The sequence below is a fragment of the Electrophorus electricus genome, chromosome 1 (assembly GCF_041902795.1).
Source record: "Electrophorus electricus isolate QZ-2024a chromosome 1, ASM4190279v1, whole genome shotgun sequence".
Taxonomy (NCBI): domain Eukaryota; kingdom Metazoa; phylum Chordata; class Actinopteri; order Gymnotiformes; family Gymnotidae; genus Electrophorus; species Electrophorus electricus.
Genome location: NC_137497.1, coordinates 33,638,951 through 33,660,238, shown reverse-complemented (window position 1 = coordinate 33,660,238; position 21,288 = coordinate 33,638,951). Strand labels below are relative to the sequence as shown.

Here is a 21,288-nt window from a genome sequence, read left to right as displayed (position 1 = left end):
TGTCTGGGTAACTGCATATTTTTTGTAGGCATAATGGGTAAAAACCAACTTCAAGGTGAATTACTTTAATTTTGGTTTAAAAATTGCATATGTAAAAGACTAAAAGTCTGAAAGTTAACATATTAAGATTTATATCCCAGAATATTTTATTTTAGAAATTGTGGAGACAATCCATTAATGTTGCATGGATTTTCCTTAAGGGTTTGCACAGAAGTAATGCAGTTACTAAAAACATGGTTGTACTCACCATTTATCACTGTTGAAACCTTATTATATCAAGTGCCACAAACTATTTTGCAGCATACATGTTCGCAGAAGGAAGTGAAATTAATCTGATGGAAACCATTAACTTTAAATGGTTCATTTCAAAATTACTGAACAGGATATTTTTGAGCTGTAACCGTCATATGAAATGTTGACTCATTTTTTGAGCTGTAATCATCATATTAAATGTTTATTATCTGAGCAGTGCCTAGCACAGAGGCCACAGCCAGATAAGCAAATTACTTTATTGATCTGAATCAAATCAACAAATACTTAGGTCTTCACTGAATTGTTTTGTTAAATATTCTCACCATAAAGTTTAAGCATTTAGTTTAGCATTCACTTGTAAAATTAAATAAACCATAATTGCAATGTTTTTTTTTGCTGGTGTTTGAACATAAAACTAACTGTATAGGATTCTGTTCAGGATCTTTCATTTTCATTTAGATTTTTCTAAAGAAATCCAGTGCAAAATGTTATACAGCTTATGGACTTATCCTCTACCTCCCCATTCCATATCTAGGAGATGAGAAATAGTCTGAGTAAATCAGTATTGTATTTGCATTATTTCACTAATACAAACATGTTTCCTGTTTTGCCTTTGAAATTGAACGTTTCGGTGTGTGAGTGATTGTAAAAAGCTAATATACATGTCTGTCCTTGAGTATGAGAAAGGTGCTATATAAATGTTAATAATAATAATAATAATAATAATAATAATGTTTACAACTGGTGTCACAGATTGTTGTTGAATTCCAATGGTTCACTACGCAATTCTCTTTGTTGGGCTTAGGTTGTGTTTTCAGATACAGTAGTACACACATCCAATGCTTTTGTCACAACGTTTATTAATCTCAACAATTAAACCATTTAGTTTTTGTTAGTATTTGATATATTTTAATTAATAATGAGTTGCTAATTATCCTCTGTCTTAAGTCATATACAAGCTGTATGTTAGAAAACAAACATCAGATTGAAAAACTTTAATGAATTAAGTATTATTTCTAATTGAAATCAGTGGAAGTCGTGGAAAAACCTTTGGAATTGTTTAGGATATGAATTATATTTGCACATTTTTGCATACACTGCAGCTTATATTTAACTGTGTAAATGCATTCAGAGATGGCAGCAGGTTTTTTTGGAACCAGGAGTCCAAGACAATGATTGTAGCTGCTTATCAGTGCTATGCCAGTAAAAACAGACCTTTATCTCACGTTCTAAACAAGCTATGACATTATCCTGTACCAAATGTTTAAACTATGTAAACAATAGTGTTTTCAAACATGATACATAATTAAACACACATACATAAACATATCTATAATGCATATAACTGTAAATATTGCAGTTAGGTGTTTCAAAGCTTGTGGAAATGTACAAGTTTTTTGTGCTAGAGACAAAGCAGAAGTAAAGTAACATTCAGATATTACTATGCATACACAACTTGCACAGGTGTATAGACTGAATAAAAACTTTCACAGATTGGGTTTAGGGATCTGTAATGTCTTATGCTGTCATCATCATAAAATCATACCATGATATATTTTTGATCAACAGGAAAGATTTAGACCAATGACAACAGACCTGTTAATAACTAACAGTGTTCTTGTACTGTCAAAATAAAATATTGTTTATTTAAAAATTATTCTTACTTTTAATTCTTATTCACACTGTGATTTCATGATTTGGTCTTTATGAACTGTACAGGTGAAGTTCTGCAACTTAAGTGTATTTGTATATATTGAAGTAATAAATGTACAGTGGCTTAGGAGGACTGGAGCATATGTTATATTCTGAATTTGCAGCCATATTAGCACTGAGCTATTATAAAAGGGGGGTGTGATCAGGGAATCAAGATAACACACATGCTTGGGTTTCTTAATTAATGTTTGCTCAGTGTCTCCTCTCTAGTCGGTCTGTGCATTTGGAGACTGTTCACCAAAATGTGTCTCATGGTAAACGGAAACTAATGAAGAAACAGTATCTTGACTTTACTGTTTATTGCACACTTGACTGTTTATAGACACTTTAACTTGTCTCTCAACCAGTACCATCACTTTTAACCACTTTTTAAACCACCCCACCCTGCATGCTTGTTGTTATTCACATTGCACTCTTCTATCATCAGCACTGTGCATGTGTATATGTGTATCTTGGTTCCAGGAGAAACATTATTTCAGCTCACTGCATACTGCACATTGTATATGGCTGTAATAACAAAGATCTACTTGACTTGATCTCCATACTGCAAACTGGCCCCTACAAGCTTGATAGGCTGAGCATGTCTTCACTCATTTTGAGAATGCAGGGTACATCTTGATCTGAGAAATGTGGAATAATACTCCAAACATACATTTTTCAACTTTTATTACATACTTGTATAACAATGTTTCTATGTTTCATGTGACTGGAGAGGGACCACCGAACTATGCTATTCTTTGCAAAACCTTTTGGGTATTTAAGATTAACACAACTAAAAAATTGCTTTTCCCCTTGAGATTTTGTAATCCAAGTTTTTTTAAAAATACTTCTTGAGCTGGATCCTTTACGGTCCTGAAACAAAATTGGAAGAGAGAAATGTTGCCATGACATCACCCATTGAGCCTAAACAATCCTGCTGGACTTCTTTCCTGGTGAAAATTGCTTTGTAATGTGCCTGTATATTTTCATCAGTGACAGCTTCTAACAGCTATAAATACTCTAGAATTTATTGGAGTTGCTGTATAAGTGTGTTGTAAAGTTGAAGGTCAGCATATTAAAGAGGCTTGGCAGTTGCTCAGCTTGCTGAACTCTCGTAACCTGCCCCACAAATGCCATATGAAGGATATGTAGATGTAGAGGAATGTCTTGAGCTTTAAAGCAATGGCTTGGCAAAATATTTTTCACATACCCCAAATTTTGCACAATCAATGGTTTTCAGTGTCTGGTGATTCCTTTTATTAGTGCTGCACTGATGCCATGAGGCTAATCTATTAAGTGTTGGAAACTTTCACTCCAGATCTTTTCTGTAAATCACAACCTGATTTTTCATCCACTTTCCTCACACTCAATTCAGTTCTTAAAAATGTCACTCTGTTTATGTAATTTAGCTGATGCTAACATTTTGGGAGGCAAAACACTTTTTTCCTTTGGAGGTACAAACTGTACGGCAAAGCTGGAAATTATGCAGATTATAGCATTTAAAAAAAAAAAAATTGTAATCAAAACATTAGAGAATAAAAAAAACTTAAAAATAGATTACATTGTGAATGCTTTGGGCAAAAGTGCCTCCATATGTACTCTCTATATTAAGCTCAACTCCAATGCAAAAATTAAAAAGGGAATTTGGGAGACCTAAAATGCAAGCTGACCGATTGATTACATTTGTGGTAGCTGGTGAATTGTGCAAATTTTCTGTTGCCGAACCACACACTAGGTATAATTGAGGGCTGGAGGCACTAAAATCGCCACACTCCTTCCCATCAAATCATTTAGTTTACTCAAAAATAAATGTAAAACTGAGACACTGCTTCAAAATCAAAACAATGGTGATCTGATAGATCAGTTTGGGGCCAAGCTTCAGGGTGGGATCAGTATGTGCAGTATCAGGCTATATCTTTCGGCTTGCTTTCACACACCAAAAATTCCTCCACTTTCACTGCCATCTAGTGTAGGCACACACCACTAACAAACTGCTTCTCCAGCCAAACCCTAGCTCAAACCCAACAGCAACAAGTTCTGTAAAGACCACCATCATCTCTCTGTGGAACTGAACTGGAACTTGCATGAATGAATGAAGCGAGTAAACACCACCTCAAAACACTTGACTGCTTTTCCAAACCTCCCTTCTCTAAAATGGAAGTGTTCCTTCAAATTGAATCCTCTTAACCCCAAATATTTACAACTCCCATACACCAAAAGAAAGAAAACGAGAACAAGCATCTTTAAATTTTTATTAATGCAATCCAATACTTTCCTAATGCTCAGCTATCAACTGCAAGAACTGATTCTGAGCATTCAAACAGTAATAGGAATAAACAGAAAGGAATGATAAACTGTTCATGTCAATCATTTTGCCTTTTTTCTTTTTTTTTTTTCCCTTTTTAAATTTACTATAATCAAGGCCTAGACTTGGAGTCTATAGACCTGGCAAAAATATTGAAAATTTTAATTTGTTTTTCATTTTTCAGTTTCAATGTGTATTTTTTTCCTTTTTCTGCCTTGGTGAAGCTGGCTTGCAGGTTTACTTATTCTGAAAGAGAATGAAAGCAAGTTCACTACAGAACACCAGTACCTAATCTGTTCCGCATGCGTTTGGGCTGGGGGGTGCGAAGTATGCTTTTCACTTACCTTCCATCAGACAGCGGGAACCGCAGCACTGGTTACAGATTTTTGAGCTGCTTCCTTCGCCTGGTGGGCCTGGAGCACAGCGACTGCCTCATCCACCTATACAAATACAATATTGCTACTGCAGTCTGTTTAATCTCACTCCAGTACTTCTGTAATACACTAATGTAGACCCCAGCTGCCTCATCAGCACCTACACGAGAGTTATGGACACAGAATCTGCTGCCCACTACTGTAACAGGACCTATGGTCAAATGGCCACTTGGTGCATTTGTGAGATAGCATGTATGTGTACCTTAGAGCGAAGAGACTCAGGAGACTCCAGCATATGCAGTAGCTCTGAGTTGTCGATCTCCAGGAGCATACCCGTGATCTTCCCTGCGAGGGTGGGGTGCATGTTCTGGATCAGGGGGAACAGACGCTCACCTGTGGGGGGAGGAGAATGTGGTGAGACTCGCCAACACTACTAATGTGTGGCCCAATGCCCCAGCCTGCAGCTATGCCATGGTGCATTGTATGTTTAGGAGTGTTCCTCACCCAGCATCTGCTTCTGCTCCTGTGGAGGTGCAGCAGCCAGCATGGAGGCAGTGAGAGGTTCCTGGCCCTGCACATGGACTGCAGCCTAGGCATGCACAGGAGGCAGGGAGGAGATGATATATTACTTCAGACAATAAACCAATCATGTATTAAAATTGTACAGTATACAATAAATACAATTAATAATGCCAAATTCAGTATAAGAGCAGCATTGTGCGAGGTGTGTGTGTACCTGCTGCATGGGCACTTGCGGCTGTGTGCCCAGGTGCTGCTGTGGGTTGCGAACCCCTGTGGCGTATTTGTACTGCGGTACTGCTCTCACCGGCGCCGCCCCGGTGGCTGCTCCTGCGCTGGTCGGCCGCGGCCCCAGAGGCTGAGATGCTATAGATAAAACACAATGAACATAGTCAGGACCACTGCCCAGCAAGTGTGATTATCTGAGACTCACTGGGATATGTGGGTGCGAGTCTGAACGAGTCACATGTGGATGTATATGCATTTTCAGGAGACTCACCCATGCGCTGAGAGGCCATCATGCGTGGGACCTGGGAGGTGGAGGTGGGTCGGATTGTGCTGAAGGTCTGTGGACGGGGTGCTGTGGGCCTGATGGCACTCGGCATGTTCTGAAAATCTGCAGTGAGAGCGGGAGAAAAGAGATCATGAGGGAGCCAATCCATGTGGATGGAGCTAATGCAGAATACCAACAGGACTTATAGTGGGCCTGAGAGATACTGACGCTGTGGGCGGACGCTCTGCGTGGCCCAGCGGGGGCTGGGGCGGAGCTGTGCCAGCTGGCTGCTCGGGTAGTAGGCAGCCCGGTTCTGAGCCTACAAAACCATACCATGGCCGTGGCCACACATTAATACGTACACGTGTTATACAGCACCAACCGCCAAAGTAACGGAATTATCACAGGAACAAATCACAGGAATGAATTACATGCATTCGTGTGCGTGTGTGTGTCTGACCTGTGGAATGGCTGCCATGAAGTAGCCGGAGGGTGGGGCGGGCTGGTAGGGGTTGAGCACTGGGTTGGGCACGGCGCGTACACTGGCCATGCGCTGCATGTACTGGTTGGTGAGGTGGGCCTGCCGCTCCTCCTTGCGCTGCGCCAGGGCCACGTACAGTGGCTTGGTGGCCACAATGCGCCCGTTCATCTCCGTCACTGCTTTGGTGGCCTCCTCCGGAGAGGAGAAACACACAAAGCCAAACCCTTTGGAGCGGCCGCCCTCCATCATCACCTGCAGGGGGGCAGCGAGGATACTGAGACCCAGCAGCTAATTTACATAATACTAAATGTTTATTGGATTTTATTTGTATGTTTTGACTGTTTTGGCTACTGTGCAGCTTAAAGACAGTTAGGACAATGGTCCTGAACAACGCCTCCTTAAAACCCTGACTCGCTGGATTATATACAAGATGGAACTAAACACTGCAGAAAAGTAGGTCTCCAGGGTTGAACCTGGTCAACCTCAGGTCCCTCAGGAGTTCTGTAACCAAGTTCTACCAAAAGGATGAGTTCCTACATGCGGATGAGAATCTGTGTGTTTTAAGGTTCCCAGTTACCTTGGCACTTGTGATGGTTCCAAATGGAGAGAACTCCTTACGTAGACGCTCGTCGTCCAGACCATCGTCTAGGTTTTTAACATACAGGTTCACTCCCTGAGAGCAGAAAGGGTCAACAGGTAAGTCAGCGCCTGGAACTAAACAAACATCAGGATCTCTACAATAAGAGCTCTGTCCAGAGACCCTCTTGTCTAGTGTGTGGGAAGGGCTGGTGTTTAAGGCAGAGGCACCTGGTAGCGAGTCATGCGGTCCTGCTTCATCTGCTCAAACTTGCGTTTGAGCTCTGTCTGCCTCTCGCCTTTCTTCTGGGCACGACCCACATACACCTGCTTCCCATTCAGCTCCTTCCCATTCATCTCATCCACGGCCTACACGCACAAACCCAGTCAGCACATATATACACACTTATATGCACTAATGCTGATTAATAAACACAGTAATATAAACAAACAGTAATCACTAATTTTTTGTTCATGTCATCCACAAACACACACACCCATCCACGCCCCACCAATGTCAGTCACACATTGACAGAAACACAGACAGGACATACACATGCTAACCATATACACACACATTAATATAATCGCAGATCATTCATTATTAGCTTCCCCACACACAAATTATAAGGAGTCACACTGTCCCCACAGCCACAGCACCCACCCTTTGGGCATCCTCGTGCCTCTCGAAGCTCACAAAGCCAAAGCCCTTGGACTTGCCACTCTCGTCAGTCATGACGCGAATGCTCAGCGCTGGGCCTGGAATGCAAAAGAAAGTCAAAGCGAGCAGCACGCAACAGCACTCCTCTGCTTGCACCATTTCACTTCTCCCCTCCGCCATGGGGCCCACCATCCTCACCGAACTTGCTGAAGATTTCCTTCAGCTTGTCGTCGTCCATGTCCTCGCCAAAGTTCTTAATGTAAACATTGGTGAACTCCTTGGCTCTGGCCCCCATCTCAGCCTCACGCTCCTTGCGAGACTTGAAGCGGCCGACGAACCTTTAAAGAAGAGAAACTGCTGTGAGACATGGAAGAAGTGAGACAGCAGTGCAGGAAACACACCTCTGACTGACTGCTTACGAGTTCAGTCTCTATGCCAGAGCTGTCCACATTCCAATAAGCACCAGTTGTCTATGGCAAATCTGTTATGCAGCATACACCAAAGGATGTGTCAAATATACATCTTGAATGTTGACTGAAACCAGGGTCCCCATTCTAATTCAAACATCAAATTCCATGACTTTCACTGACTAAAAGGCTAAATTTCCATGACCTATTATGAACAGAAAAACAGGTTGGCTTTGTTAAAATCAAGAACTCAACCACTCACACAATATGGGAAACATTTTGATAAATACCACCTAAAATCTAAAGATGCCGCAATCAAAATTCCCTGATATTTCATGACCTTCCAATCCATTAAGAGGATTTAGTAAAATGGTGCAGTTAAACAAAACCCAAAAACAAATGGCCGAGTGACAGCCTGACACAGGCAACCCGTCTTAGTCCCTGCTCCCACTTACACTTTGCGGTCATTGAGCAACATGCCGTTCATTTTCTCAATGGCTCTCTCCGCAGCCTCGTGGGTCTCAAAGTGCACAAAGCCGTAGCCCTTAGAGCCATTCTCATCACACACCACCTTCAGGAAAGGCATACGCATGAGTACACAAATCAAACTCACAATGCATGTTAACCGCTTTCCCAGTCACTGTTAATACGAGACTTTAGTGTGCATGCGCTACACATCATCCAAGCACAAAGAGCACTGCACTCAAAGCAGCTCCTTTACCTTGCAGGAGAGGATGTTTCCAAAGGCGGAGAATGTGTCGTAAAGAGCTTTGTTGTCAATAGACTTGTCCAGGTTCTTGATGAAGATGTTGCCAACTCCGCTCTTCCTCAGAGAGGGGTCTCTCTGGGACCACATTATGCGCACAGGCCTGCCTTTGATGACGTCAAAGTTCATGGTGTCCAAAGCACGCTCAGCTAAGAGAAAAAAGTGGATTACATATCCAGCTAGCTAGTTAAGGAGGAATGATGTACAGTGATGTGGTCGGGACAGTGGAAGAATGTGCCAATACAAAATACGACTTTAGAAGATAACTGACAATGTTAGTCACCCGTTTCTTTGCTAAACTCAAATTCCTCTCAAGTCTCTGAACGGAGCCATGGAACTATTTCTTATCGATGGTAAAAGTCACATGTCAAATGTGTTTTGGTCAAATATTTAAGTTTATATTTACATTAAAATGTGGATGTGTGATTCTTGCTAAGTTAACATGATTCGACTACCTCGATCTAAACCTCAAATCCATGTGCTTACGCGCGACTTTAGCATTAGCTAGCACAGTACTACACGTTGCGCAGGCCCAACATTAGCAGTAGCCAACAGGTAGGCAGCGAGTTAGAGACAGTTAACCTAACCTATCGTACATATAAATATATATATATATATATGAAGACTGCTTACCATCCGCCGGCTGCTGAAAGTTCACGTACGCATATCCAAGTGAGCGACGAGTCATCATGTCTCTGCAAACCCGGATGGAGAGAATTGGGCCAGCAGGGCTGAATTTCTCGTATAGCATGGCCTCGGTAACATCTGGGTGAAGATCACCGACGTACAACGAGGCCATCGGGTAACTTGGAGCACTTGGATTCATCGTCGTGTGTGACGTCGGTCAATCTGTTCGACAAATTAGCTAACTATGTGTTACGATCACCAAACTGCCGACTGCGGTTAAACAGAGGATTTAGGCCGGACTCAATCCACTGGTGATTCACAACGAGGAAGATGGATTATTAGCTATCACGCTAGGTGATTATGGGGGCTAGTTACCTAGCGTTAACTTGACTTATTTTTAGACTCAGACGGTAGTTAAATCAAAATATCAACTGTCAGTTTTTCCTCCTTATAACAGACAGACGTCAGTAGCTAAAAGACGCTAATTAGCGAATTCCAGTCCGAAACTATCTAGCAACTCGACGCTTAAGTCTAGCTAGGCAAACTAAACAGCGGTTGCTAGTCAGTTAACGTTAGCTAGCGAGCTAAGCTAAGCTAGCTAATCTCCTCGGCCTCCAAAGCAGACCGGTAAGGTAGGCTTCAAGTTAACTTTCAGATCCCACGTCGTTCTCACAAGGATACGTTTGCTGATCCTGCTTCACCAAGTGTTGGTTACGAAAATAGATTTTTTGTTGATTTTCTGTTTTGTAATTTTTTTTGTATTTTTGATTTTTTATATAAGATGTGTGCCGAGACTGGCTCCGGGGCACACGCTCTCACACAGCACAAACGGTAGGGGGAGGAAACGGAAGTCGCTTTAAAACTAAGACTTAACCTTACCGGAAATCGCAGTCGAAAGTAGTAAACGAAGAAATCCTAAAAGCAAGTAAGAATAAAGATCCGTTGCGATATAAATCGCCAACACAAAATAAAAATCTTAAACTGTTTAACCAAATGATCTATCTACACGAGTTATAAAAACAGTTTTCCAAAATGGACTATCAATTCAACAGTAACAGGCGCTTGTTGATCTATGGAACAATTTAGCTTTATATTGGAGATAAATGAAAAAATGATTGTTAACGCTTCGTAACTGTTCTTTCAAAAATATTTAATCGGACGCTAAACTGATATAAATAACGTGAATGAGTGGCTTGTGTCTGTACTAGCCTATTAACTACTAGGCTTTAACAACGCCTTACATTTCAAAATATTAGCTAGTACGGTTTTTGTTTTTTGTTTTGTTTTGTTTTTTTGTTTTAAGCAATATGACCTTTTTTTTTTTTTTTTTTAAATTAAAAATCGTTCATATGCTGGTCACATTGGATCATTTACCGCATGGCTCCAAATAAATACTTTTAGTTTGATAAACGCAGTAACATTAATTTTCTTTAGCCTAACGCTATGCAACAAAAATCGCATTACGTTAGTTAATGGGATAAAATGAATTTGCCTTGGAAAAGGCATATGTTCATATGTTCTTTATATTCGCCTGGAATGAAACATAGTAGAATTTCACAATGAGGTGCAATTTGTAAAAGGACGTCCCTTTCTGTTAGAAATTTTGTGAAATAAATACATCAATTATTATTATTATTTTAATATTTAGGTTAGAAGTCCAAGCATAAAGGGCATATATAATATCTGCTAATTAATGAATATATCAAAAATAAATATTTAGTATCCTTTAAAAATATCATATGAAATCATGTAAATCACATCTAAATATTTTATTTGTCGTAAATTACATGTGATATATTGAAGATTTGGATTGTATTTAAAACAAATGTATACATACATCCTCTGTAGGCTTCAATTTCTGCAAATACAACAACAAAAAATCTCTTCAGATTGTGAGGGGATAAAAAGTCTTTTTAAACGCATCATGCAGAAGAAATGATACTTCTCAAACTGCACCTCTCAAGATTTATTTATTTGATTTATAAGATATCCTACAATGAATATCTTGTCTACTGTATGTGTCTGTTGTCACTACTGCAAGAGCATAAGCAATTTGAATTAATCATATTTTTAGATAAAAGTCAGTTCAAATGCATTCAGACATTTCCTAAAATTTGTTTAAAATTCTATTCTAACTCTATAAGGAAACACATTTGTTTGTCCAACATTAAAACATAATTTATCAATGGCTGCCAAAGTATGACAAAATAGTAGCAGAGTTTATAATAGCATTTTTTAACAATAGGACTTGAGCTCTGTCGGTTTTCAGTGGTTTACTGATAAATCTGATTCAATTGCAGGAGAGTCACCAGAACCTGGCTAGCTATCGATAGAAAAACAGCACTGATATGCATAGCTGGTCCCCAGCAAGGCAAGCATGGTGTTTTGAACAATTGTGTTCTGGTCACCAAAATACAGCAGGATGCTAATGTGCTGGCCACCTGTATGGGAGGCTGGTATGGTTGCATACTGGTCTTGGTGTTAGCAGTCAGTTCAGAAGTATCACTTGACATTTCTCTGTATGAGATGTTCTTGTTTATTAAATAATGTTTCAGGTTTACATCACAATATGCTATATTTAATGAATACTATATGTTATGTTAGAATTAATTAATATGATTAGTTCGTTTAATTATTAAGCAAGTGACAAAAAGACCCAAACAACTGCAGATTAATGTGAAAGCATACAGAGCAGAACATTTTCCTCCCCATCTCCAGTTGCACTTCTGTATCCTGTAAGCATGTCCCTGTTTTGTTAAATAAATAAATTAACTTTTAGTCTATCAAATGTGTGCACCTGTTATATGTTCAGTATTCCAATTTTGCTAGTTACCACAAATCTCAGATGGGCAGATTAAATATGTTAAACACTGATCTGAATTCACAATGGCAATCTTTGTTCCTATAAACTATGAGATAATTTCAACTCTCTGTGCTCAACTGTGTGCAAACACTAAGTTTGATTAATGACAAAATCAGTAACATTAGGCAGGAAATTCAGATTAAGCAACTAGCTGCTACAAATCAGATGCTTACTCTAACCCATGTGGATTTTAATATGATCATTACCAGAGGAGCAGCTGCAATCCTTTAGATCTATTTAGCAGGCTGAGCTAGATTTGTTGATCTGCTCATCAAAATGTACTTCTTCACTTGACCCAGTACCTGCCCATTTACTAAAATAGACTAGGGGAATATCCTCTTGCGTTTGAGCAGCGAGTTACCTCTCTCTGCCAAAGCCAGAGGATGGCTCTGTGCCATCCTCATAGCTCAATCTTGACTGCATCTCCGTAAGGAGTACCTTCGTCGAGAGTTGGGGTCCAGTGGTGGTCGATCATTCTGTGATGGCCCGAATGCCGCAGGGCAAGGAGCAGGACACACAGACATCTCTTGATGATGACGGACATTTATTGAACACGAGACACAAACGATAAACAACAATGGCACTCACACATAAAGTGCTGAACAACGGGATACATACAATAGTACAGATCTGTGAATTCCAGCATGAACATGAATCTGAACATGAACATTGACATTGGTCTAAAGGATTCCAGCTGCTCCTCTGGTAATGACAAACAACATGCTACACAACACTAGTATTATGGTATTTTGGGCCCCATCACTCCACCACTAAAGCCTTTTTAAGGCCCTTGTCAGTCATGGGCCATTAGAATCATCTTCAATGCCCCCCATAAGTGCTCCTCGTTACAGCAGATATGCGAAAGAAAAAGTGGAAAAAAAGTTATTATAAAATGAAAGGCTTGTTATTATGTTATACCTAAGTTTACACAGCCCATTTTACATCAAATGGGGCAGTCATGTCATTTTTACACTATAGCCACATACAGTTGTGTGAAAAAGTGTTTTCCCCCTTCCTGATATCTTATGTTTTTGCATGTTTGTCACAATTAAATGTTTCAGATCAGCAAACAAATTTAAATATTAGACAAAGATAACACAAGTAAACACAAAATGCAGTTTTTCAATAAAGGTTTTTATTATTAAGGGGAAAAAATCCAAACCTACTTGGTCCTGTGTGAAAAAGTGATTGCCTCCCTGTTAAAACATAATTTAACTGTGGTTTATCATATCTTTGGCTGCCACATTACTGCCACACCTGTTCTCAATCAAGAAATCACTTAAATAGGACCTACCTGACAAAGTGAAGTAGACCAAAAGATCCTCAAAAGCTAGACAGCATGCTGCGATCCAAAGAAATTCAGGAACAAATGAGATACAAAGTAATTAAGATCTATCAGTCTAGAAAATGTTACAAAGCCATTTCTAAAGCTTTGGGACTCCAGCGAACCACATTGAGAGCTATTATTCACAAATGGCGAAAACATGGAACAGACCAAAATTACCCCAAGAGCATAGCGACGACTCATCCAAGAGGTCACAAAAGGCCCCACAACAACAGTGAATGAACTGCAGGCCTCACTTGCCTCAGTTAAGGTCAGTGTTGATGACTCCACCATAAGAAAGAGACAGGGCAAAAATGGCCTGCATGACAGAGTTCCAAGATGAAAACCACTGCTGAGCAAAAACAACATAAAGGCTCAGCTCAGTTTTGCCAGAAAACATCTTGATCCCAAGACTTTTTGCAAAATACTCTGTAGACTCACGAGACAAAAGTTGAACTTTGGAAGGTGTATGTTCCATTACATCTGTCGTAAAAGTAACACAGCATTTCAGAAAAGGAACGTCATACCAACAGTAAAATATGGTGGTGGTAGTGTGATGGTCTGGGGCTGTTTTGCTGCTTCAGGACCTGGAAGATTTGCTGTGGTAAATGGAACCATGAATTCTGCTGACTACCAAAAAAATCCTGAAGGAGAATGTCTGGCCATCTGTTTGTGACCTCAAGCTGAAGAGCACTTGGGTTCTGCAGCAGGACAATGATCCAAAACATACCAGTGAGTCCACCTCTGACTGGCTTGAGAAAAACAAAATGAAGACTTTGGAGTGGCCTAGTCAAAGTCCTGACCTGAATCCGATTGAGATGCATGATCTTAAAAAGGCAGTTCATGCTCGAAAACCCTCCAATAGAACTATTCTGCAAAGATGAGTGGGCCAAAATTCCTCCACAGCACTGTAAAAGACTCATTGCCAGTTTTCGCAAACAATTGATTGCAGTTGTTGCTGCGAAGGGTGGTCCAACCAGTTATTAGGTTTAGGGGACAATGACTTTTTCACACAGGGCCATGTAGGTTTGGATTTTTTTTTTCCTTTAATAATTAAAAACCTTCATTTAAAAACTGCATTGTGTTTACTTGTGTTCTTTGTCTAAAATTTTAAATTTGTTTGATCTGAAACATTTAAGTGTGACAAACATGCAAAAACATAAGATATCAGGAAGGGGGTAAACACTTTTTCACACCACTGTATGCTCCCATCATTCTCCATTCTAAAAAGGTTTGTTAGAAATGTTTTGTGATTGGGGAAGTTCATCAAACTAGGTTGCTAAGTAACCCAAATGTTTTCCCTGAATTTTAACAACCAGCATGTCCATAACCTGAATTTTCATATTAAATTGATTACAAATTGCCAAATTTTCCTGTTTGATTTTTTTTTTTACCCTAATTTTTAAAATTACATTACCTTAATTTTCAAAATGCTGATACTTCATATGAAAGATTTGTGTAGTATGTACAATAATGAAACAATTTATGGAATGCAGTAAAAATTGCATCATCACTCCTAATTAGCCACAGTAACTACCCTAGGACATATACGCAGGGGTGCAGAATCTTTCGATGGCCCAAACACAGGGTACAGCTTCTCTGTGAATATGTCCTTGAAGGTGAATATCACAGCACCATCACTGGGGTCACTGAATGTCACCTCACCTTTCTCATAGTCTAGATTTACTTTTATTCTCTGAGGCCTCTTCCTAAAATCCAAATGAATCTCTGGCAATGTGCCTGCATAAAACTCTCTTTTACGAATGACAATTGTGTACAGGCCCTCCTTTGGGCACACTGAGAAATGGCCCTTCCTCTGGACGGATGCACGAGCCACACCGATACGACAATTAGGCTTGTAGCCCACTTCCACTTCCCAGCTGTGGTTGCCGCTGTCGTAGCCTTCTGCCCCCAGGACAAACACATAGAGGTCAAAGCGCTCTGGATTCGCGGGGATGGATGTACCCCTTATGCTGTAGCTCATGCTAGTTAGCTCCTCAGAGAGCGAGAGCTGGGGATGGGCAGAGAGGGGCTCCAACCATAACGGAACTGAAATATTATGAATATTAGATACAATTCTGATCTCATCTGAAGCAGCTATTAGTTCTATTACAATTCAATGGGGGGGGAAAAAAATCGATAAAAGCAAAGTTCATTTAGCATAAGCAAACACTACAGAGTGTAGTTATCCCCAAAATATCCAGATATCTGCAATAGTCAGAGTAATTATGACTAATGATTGAAATAAGTAGATTACAGATCTTTTTAAACACTGCCACAAGTTTAGTTAACTGCTCATTACCACAGACAATCTCTGAAAAACAGGTTTATAACCTAATTTAGTATGGAACAAGTTTCCCCATGGTGTAACCTATACCATATGCATGGGGAGGAAGATAAAGAGCTGCACTAAAAATGCCAGATAAAACTTTGTATGTTAGATATACTTTATGTGTGTTAAATATGTCATGGGTGGCATGGTTAGCTCCTGTAGCTCAGGTGAGCTACATGGACCATTTGCATTAGCTATTCTCTAGCAATTTATCAGTAAGTAAAGCCACTTTTGGCCATTTCTGTAAGGCAAGACACTCAACTCAACAGTGATCAATAATGGGCACTTTACATTTCACAGAAGCAAGCAATATACAGTATATGTTAAATTTCAAGGAGTTTCTCATTTTGTTTGTCATTTCTCCATCTATCACCTGGTCATTCTAATGCTAATGCTAAAGGTTAACATTAATAGAATATCACAGTCTCCTTCTTTTGCATCACATACACTCTATGCTATTGCTTTGTTTTTGTTTTTATTTTAAAATAGCCTAGGAATACATAATAAGGACTAAATAAATAAACTAACTGTAGAAAAGTTATCTATCTGCAGGCCCAACAGCCTATACAGTGATCAATGCACTTGAAGTCCCCTATATCCCTCAGTCCATACACTGCCCATTGAACACCTGGGCCAGTCCATCCACAGGTGAATTATGAATGAATTATTAGTACAAATGGCTCTGAAAAGAAAGTTATTTGCTGAAAAGCAAAGAAAACCTTTCATGATAGTAACGATGCATTGTGTGACTACATCAAACAATTTATCCAATCTCATTTGGCAGCTGCTTGTGGCTAATCCACAGTAATAATCTTTAAGCAGTGCTGCAAGGTCTATTCTTCATGCTGCCTTTTCAACAATGCCAGCTGGGTCTTTGGATGGCCCACTTTCTTAAGCAACTCCTGATAGCTCATTCTTCTTTTGTATGAGGAATGACAATCCTTTGCTTTGTGTCCATTCTTTGTACACACAAAACAAGCAATGCCCTGTGCAGCATTTTGCAATGTGATCCTTTTTTCCACACTTATAACAAATTACAACTTTCATTGAAATGTCTGTTGTGAATCTCTTCATGCTGTGATAGAAATTACTGGATGATCAGTTCCTAGTCTGCATTCAAAGGTGGTACATTGTCACTTTTATTAACATCCTCCATTTAATCAAGTCATTCCCGACAATGCCAAGTAGAACCTCTTTCTTTGCACCTCTGTCTGCTGTTTGGTTAAGAACAGTTTATGATGGTGCATTACTAAAATGTGGGGAAGGCAATACATAATATGTAAGCATGCTTCTCAACCACATGAACTGTATGAATTTACTAGATACTCCAGATTTGGCAAGAGTTGTACTGGATCACTTTCAAGACTTTAAAATGCATGACTAATTTCACCAGACTTCGAAGATCCGTATGAGATAGCTAACTAACAGCTGGGGCATTTGCAATTCCGGGATCGTTGTCTTTCTCATGTTAGCCCAGGCACTGATTCTTGTTTAAGTGAGTGATAATGGAGTTTCATTACCTTTGCCTGACAATACTCAGTTAGCCACTCTTGGTCCCAATTTACAATTGATGGCTATTGTTTTCTGGCCCATAGAGAAGAATTGACAGGTATGATAATTAAGCCATTTGATGCTGCTGTTTGGCTAGTCAAATCTAATATGGATCTAATAAGAATTTACATTTCTTATGGTATATCTGCATGTTTTTGGTGTTTAGGTGGGAAATTATTTTAAATAAGATTAAGCACACATAATAAACACAAATGTTCTGTTTGTAATTTTGTGTAGTTCACATCTGATTACAAATGCTTTTGGAACATTACAAGTTATACAACATATATGACCCATTTATGTGTTTAAATGTTTGTTTATGATCATAAGTGCTTGCCTCAAGCAAGTTGTTTGTGCTTCTTAAATGTTTTTGTCTTTGGTAGAGAGCAGTTCACTGCAGACGTGGGACACAGATTAAGATACATTTAGCCTGGAGTATCCCGTTAAAAGGTCAACACAAATTGCTAATTACATTATCTGCTCTATGAAAGACCTAAAACAGCATCCGATAATCTCATCAAATAATCACAGCATGACCAAATGTACTTACCATACTGGATAATACTCAGCATTTTTTTCCAGACATGGTATTTAAGCAAATTCAGGTGCCTGGCAACATCTATTAGAGGCACAGGAATAGGTGCAGGAGCCTGCATATTGTCCTGCACTCTAGAAAAATAAATGAAGAAGCACACCACAGCTGAGAGGAGTAAAGCAAAAATCTGTTAACTGGGGATATCAGAGGTGGAAATTTAATATATTTAAAAAGCTAGTGAGATCAGATGTTTTACTCTAGTTTGCCTTGTTGTTCTAGAACAAGTGTGGGGAATCTTATGTGCTAACACTCAGTGTAACTAGGAGTGACACCAAGTGTAACCAATCAATTGTTTGATAATTGAGACCAACAGATTAATCAAGTGGAATCATGTGTGCTCCCGCTTGGTTGGAACTAAAACCTACAGCTTTACCCTTTACCCTATGCAGACTGTACATCCATCCATGGCATAAAACAAACAAAGAACACACACCTTACTGTTATTCACAAAGCAAGTTCAAATACATTTAACTTTCTTCTTCTAGGTAAATACTCTTTCATGGTTTGACCACATTAGTAGCTGTCACTACTCCCATAGAAAAAGCCATAGAAAAGGTTTAGTGTCATTAAACTGTTGCCACTGTAGGCCACTCTGAGATCAGTGGTTAAATCATGATTCCACATAAATAAATCACACTCAGGGCATGTGGTAGGATACTCCAAGACAAAAGACAAACTATTCAAGTACAGATTTGACATTCACGGCTGACTAGCTGTGTGAAAACTGTGGCTGACAGTGTATGAAGAGGAAGAGTCAGTAATAAAAAGGGATAATATCTCACAAAGGTGCTAGACATGGCCAGTTAAGCAACTTTTAAACATATATCCTGCATAGTGACCCATTTTAAGATATGTCTACTCATGGTTGGTAATCATGTGACAAAAAAAATATGCTAAAAGCTCCATGCCCCCCCCCCCCCCACTGCCATTTCAGCTGGGGGACCCATCTGTATGAAAATTAAATAATGTAAATATGGCTTTGGCTAAACTGTTGTTTTAGCTTAAACAAATTGTGACTTACATGGTCTTTGTCTTGTTGAAGCTCTGAAAGCAATATATATAAAAATACATTTTGAGCTATAGCCAAGTCATACCTATAAATTACACACTTAGTCTCTTATATTAAAGCAAGTACTGCATTTCATAACATTTTATAATTAAATACATTAATGTTCTTGTGAGTCATAGTGATTCTGTGAGTACATTGGCTCTAACTCACCAGAAGGAAAGAAATGTCCTCTGCCTTCATCTCATTCTCAATGCTCCTTATAGACTCTGAGATGGAGTCCAACTTTCTGCTGATGTTCTGGACAGTTATCTCAAGCATTTGGTTCTTCTCTGTCTCCTCCTCTCTGAGCTTGGCTATGCGTGCTTCTTCCTCCTGATGCAGAAACTTGTGCAGCTTTTCAAACTCCTGCTTTATTTGTGCCTCTGTTTGATTAGCTTGGTTCTGCAAGAAGATCAGGACAAAACCTTCTGAATATCCTACCTTCAAAACCATCTCCACTTAAAAAAATCAACAACTGAATAAATGATTATCTAATTAGGATTGGGCCTTCAGCATTTTGCAATTTTCCCATATTGTAAGCTTCCCATCATATAGAAATGTATCACCTTATGATTTTTCTTTCAACTTGTACTCATGTAATATAACTGAGGCCTTCATACATCACTTGAGATGTGGAGGCTGGGTAGAAGAAGCTGTATTAGATCACTCTGGTTATAGTCAATTCCCATAAGTAGCAGACAAAGTAGGTGGCAAATTGATAAATATAAGTAACACTGTATAAAAACAAAATGATAACTAAGCTTGTTAGGGAGAGCAATACGTCACTTTAATGTATGCTGCAGTAGAATTACAACTTTGTTTGATTTTTTCCAAAATTTCCAACTTCTCCTTTAATGGATGTAAGGCTGCCATCAGATCATCCTGAGGAAAAAAAAAAACAGAAAAAAAGCCTGAACAAACTACTAGACAGTAGATGATTAAACAAAAAAGGCTCTCAAACAAAAAGTCTTCTCATGTATATATGAGGAAGTGAGAGTGAGAAATGCAAGAATGAGAACGAGAGAGAGAAGAGCTATTTAAACTAACATTTTCCACCTCAGTCTCAGCAACCCACACTTTATACTTTTGCCCTACCCCAGCTTCAAATGCACCTGGCTGGTCCACTAAAAATATGGAGTACCTGGTACAGGAGGTATATTAGAGCAAAAAATGTGGACTGTTTGACTTTAGAAACTGGGTTGAGAAACACTGGTTTAAATGACCAAACTAACTTGATTTGGTGTTTAGCTTTGCTACAGAGTTATGTCTGTGTTCCTCTTTTTGCTGTGAATCTGACAAATCTGTTACATGTAAAATGGTAAACGTCCTGCATCAAAAAGCATTAACTTGGTAGAAACCTTAAAACTTGAATGTTGCTCATATTGCACTAATCACCCGATAATGCATAAAGGGCTAGATGAATCAGATGTGTTAGAGCAGACTAAAGTAGGCCCAATTTTTCAAAGGTGTATTAGATAGACAGCAATACTGCTCTAGAGCGTCAAGTCTCTTGCGTTACCAGAAATGTATTTTTAACTTGCCTTTTTTTCTTGAATCGCTTCCGTCAGTTTACAGAATTTATGTTCTCGATGTTTTGTTGAACCAACACAATCAACGCACACCGGCTCATCGTCATGCTTACAGAAGAGTTTGAAGCTTTCCTGATGGAGATCACAAAGTGCTCTCTCGTTTGCGTGTTGTTTACTTTTTTCTTTCTTAAAAATCTCGCATACTTGTTTTAACGCCAGATTTAATGGAGGGAAATCTTTCGATGACTTTCGCCGGCACAATGGACATTCTTTTGCTCTCTTTTTAGCCCATGCATCGCTCAAGCACTCCTTGCAGAAACTGTGGCTGCAAGAGAGTAAAACAGGATCGTTAAATATTCCACAACAAATCGAACAAGATAACTCTTCTTCAAAAGAGGCCATTATCGGTGACACACGAACACTAATTTGCAGAGAAATCTATTTTATCCAACAAGCACTATTGGTATGCGTATGGAAATTTGAAACATAGACGCTTCAGTTTCAGTTTCATATTGTAACAATGTTATGCCGATTTCCGACCCTCCGGCAGAATCTATGGAAAGCCAAAGTAGTCAATATTCAAAGTAGTCAATATATGAAATATTATATGAAATCATATATATATATATATATATATATATATATATATATATATATATATATATATATATATATATATATATATATATATATATAGATAGATAGATAGATAGATAGATAGATTATACTCACATGTATAGTAGGTCTGTGGAAGATAAGTGGAGCCCCTCTGTGTGTTGGCAGACTACTACTGGACGCTGAAAAGGGATGCTCCTGAGACCAAATATTCATATTCAAATATCTGTAATATATAATATATATAATATATATTTTGTTGCCCGATGTTATTAAAT

At 39.1% G+C, this 21,288-nt stretch overlaps 2 protein-coding genes across 3 annotated transcripts; both read right to left on the bottom strand.

Annotated features, from left to right (window-relative positions):
• Positions 1–2,614: 2,614 nt before the first annotated feature.
• pabpc1a (poly(A) binding protein, cytoplasmic 1a) lies at positions 2,615–10,002 on the bottom strand. 2 transcript variants are annotated; one of them, XM_035525906.2, is made up of 15 exons: positions 9,160–10,002; positions 8,482–8,675; positions 8,216–8,331; positions 7,552–7,691; positions 7,357–7,451; positions 6,924–7,061; positions 6,694–6,789; positions 6,096–6,368; positions 5,864–5,954; positions 5,642–5,758; positions 5,360–5,508; positions 5,128–5,212; positions 4,886–5,016; positions 4,594–4,689; positions 2,615–2,817 (listed from the first exon to the last, which is right to left on the bottom strand). In XM_035525906.2, the coding sequence occupies exons 1-14, from the start codon at positions 9,350–9,352 to the stop codon at positions 4,600–4,602; spliced, it is 1,908 nt and encodes a 635-aa protein (XP_035381799.1). In that variant the 5' UTR covers positions 9,353–10,002; the 3' UTR covers positions 2,615–2,817; positions 4,594–4,599. The 2 variants fall into 2 exon arrangements, with proteins under 2 accessions (XP_035381799.1, XP_035381798.1); XM_035525905.2 differs by lacking the exon at positions 2,615–2,817 and adding an exon at positions 4,183–4,495 and having other exon boundaries at positions 9,160–10,001.
• A 2,541-nt stretch (positions 10,003–12,543) lies between these two features.
• LOC113574460 (zinc-binding protein A33-like) lies at positions 12,544–20,928 on the bottom strand. The gene is made up of 6 exons (XM_027005407.3): positions 20,408–20,928; positions 19,653–19,748; positions 19,038–19,268; positions 18,840–18,862; positions 17,774–17,892; positions 12,544–15,389 (listed from the first exon to the last, which is right to left on the bottom strand). The coding sequence occupies exons 1-6, from the start codon at positions 20,795–20,797 to the stop codon at positions 14,857–14,859; spliced, it is 1,392 nt and encodes a 463-aa protein (XP_026861208.2). The 5' UTR covers positions 20,798–20,928; the 3' UTR covers positions 12,544–14,856.
• Between the last annotated feature and the right edge of the window lie 360 nt (positions 20,929–21,288).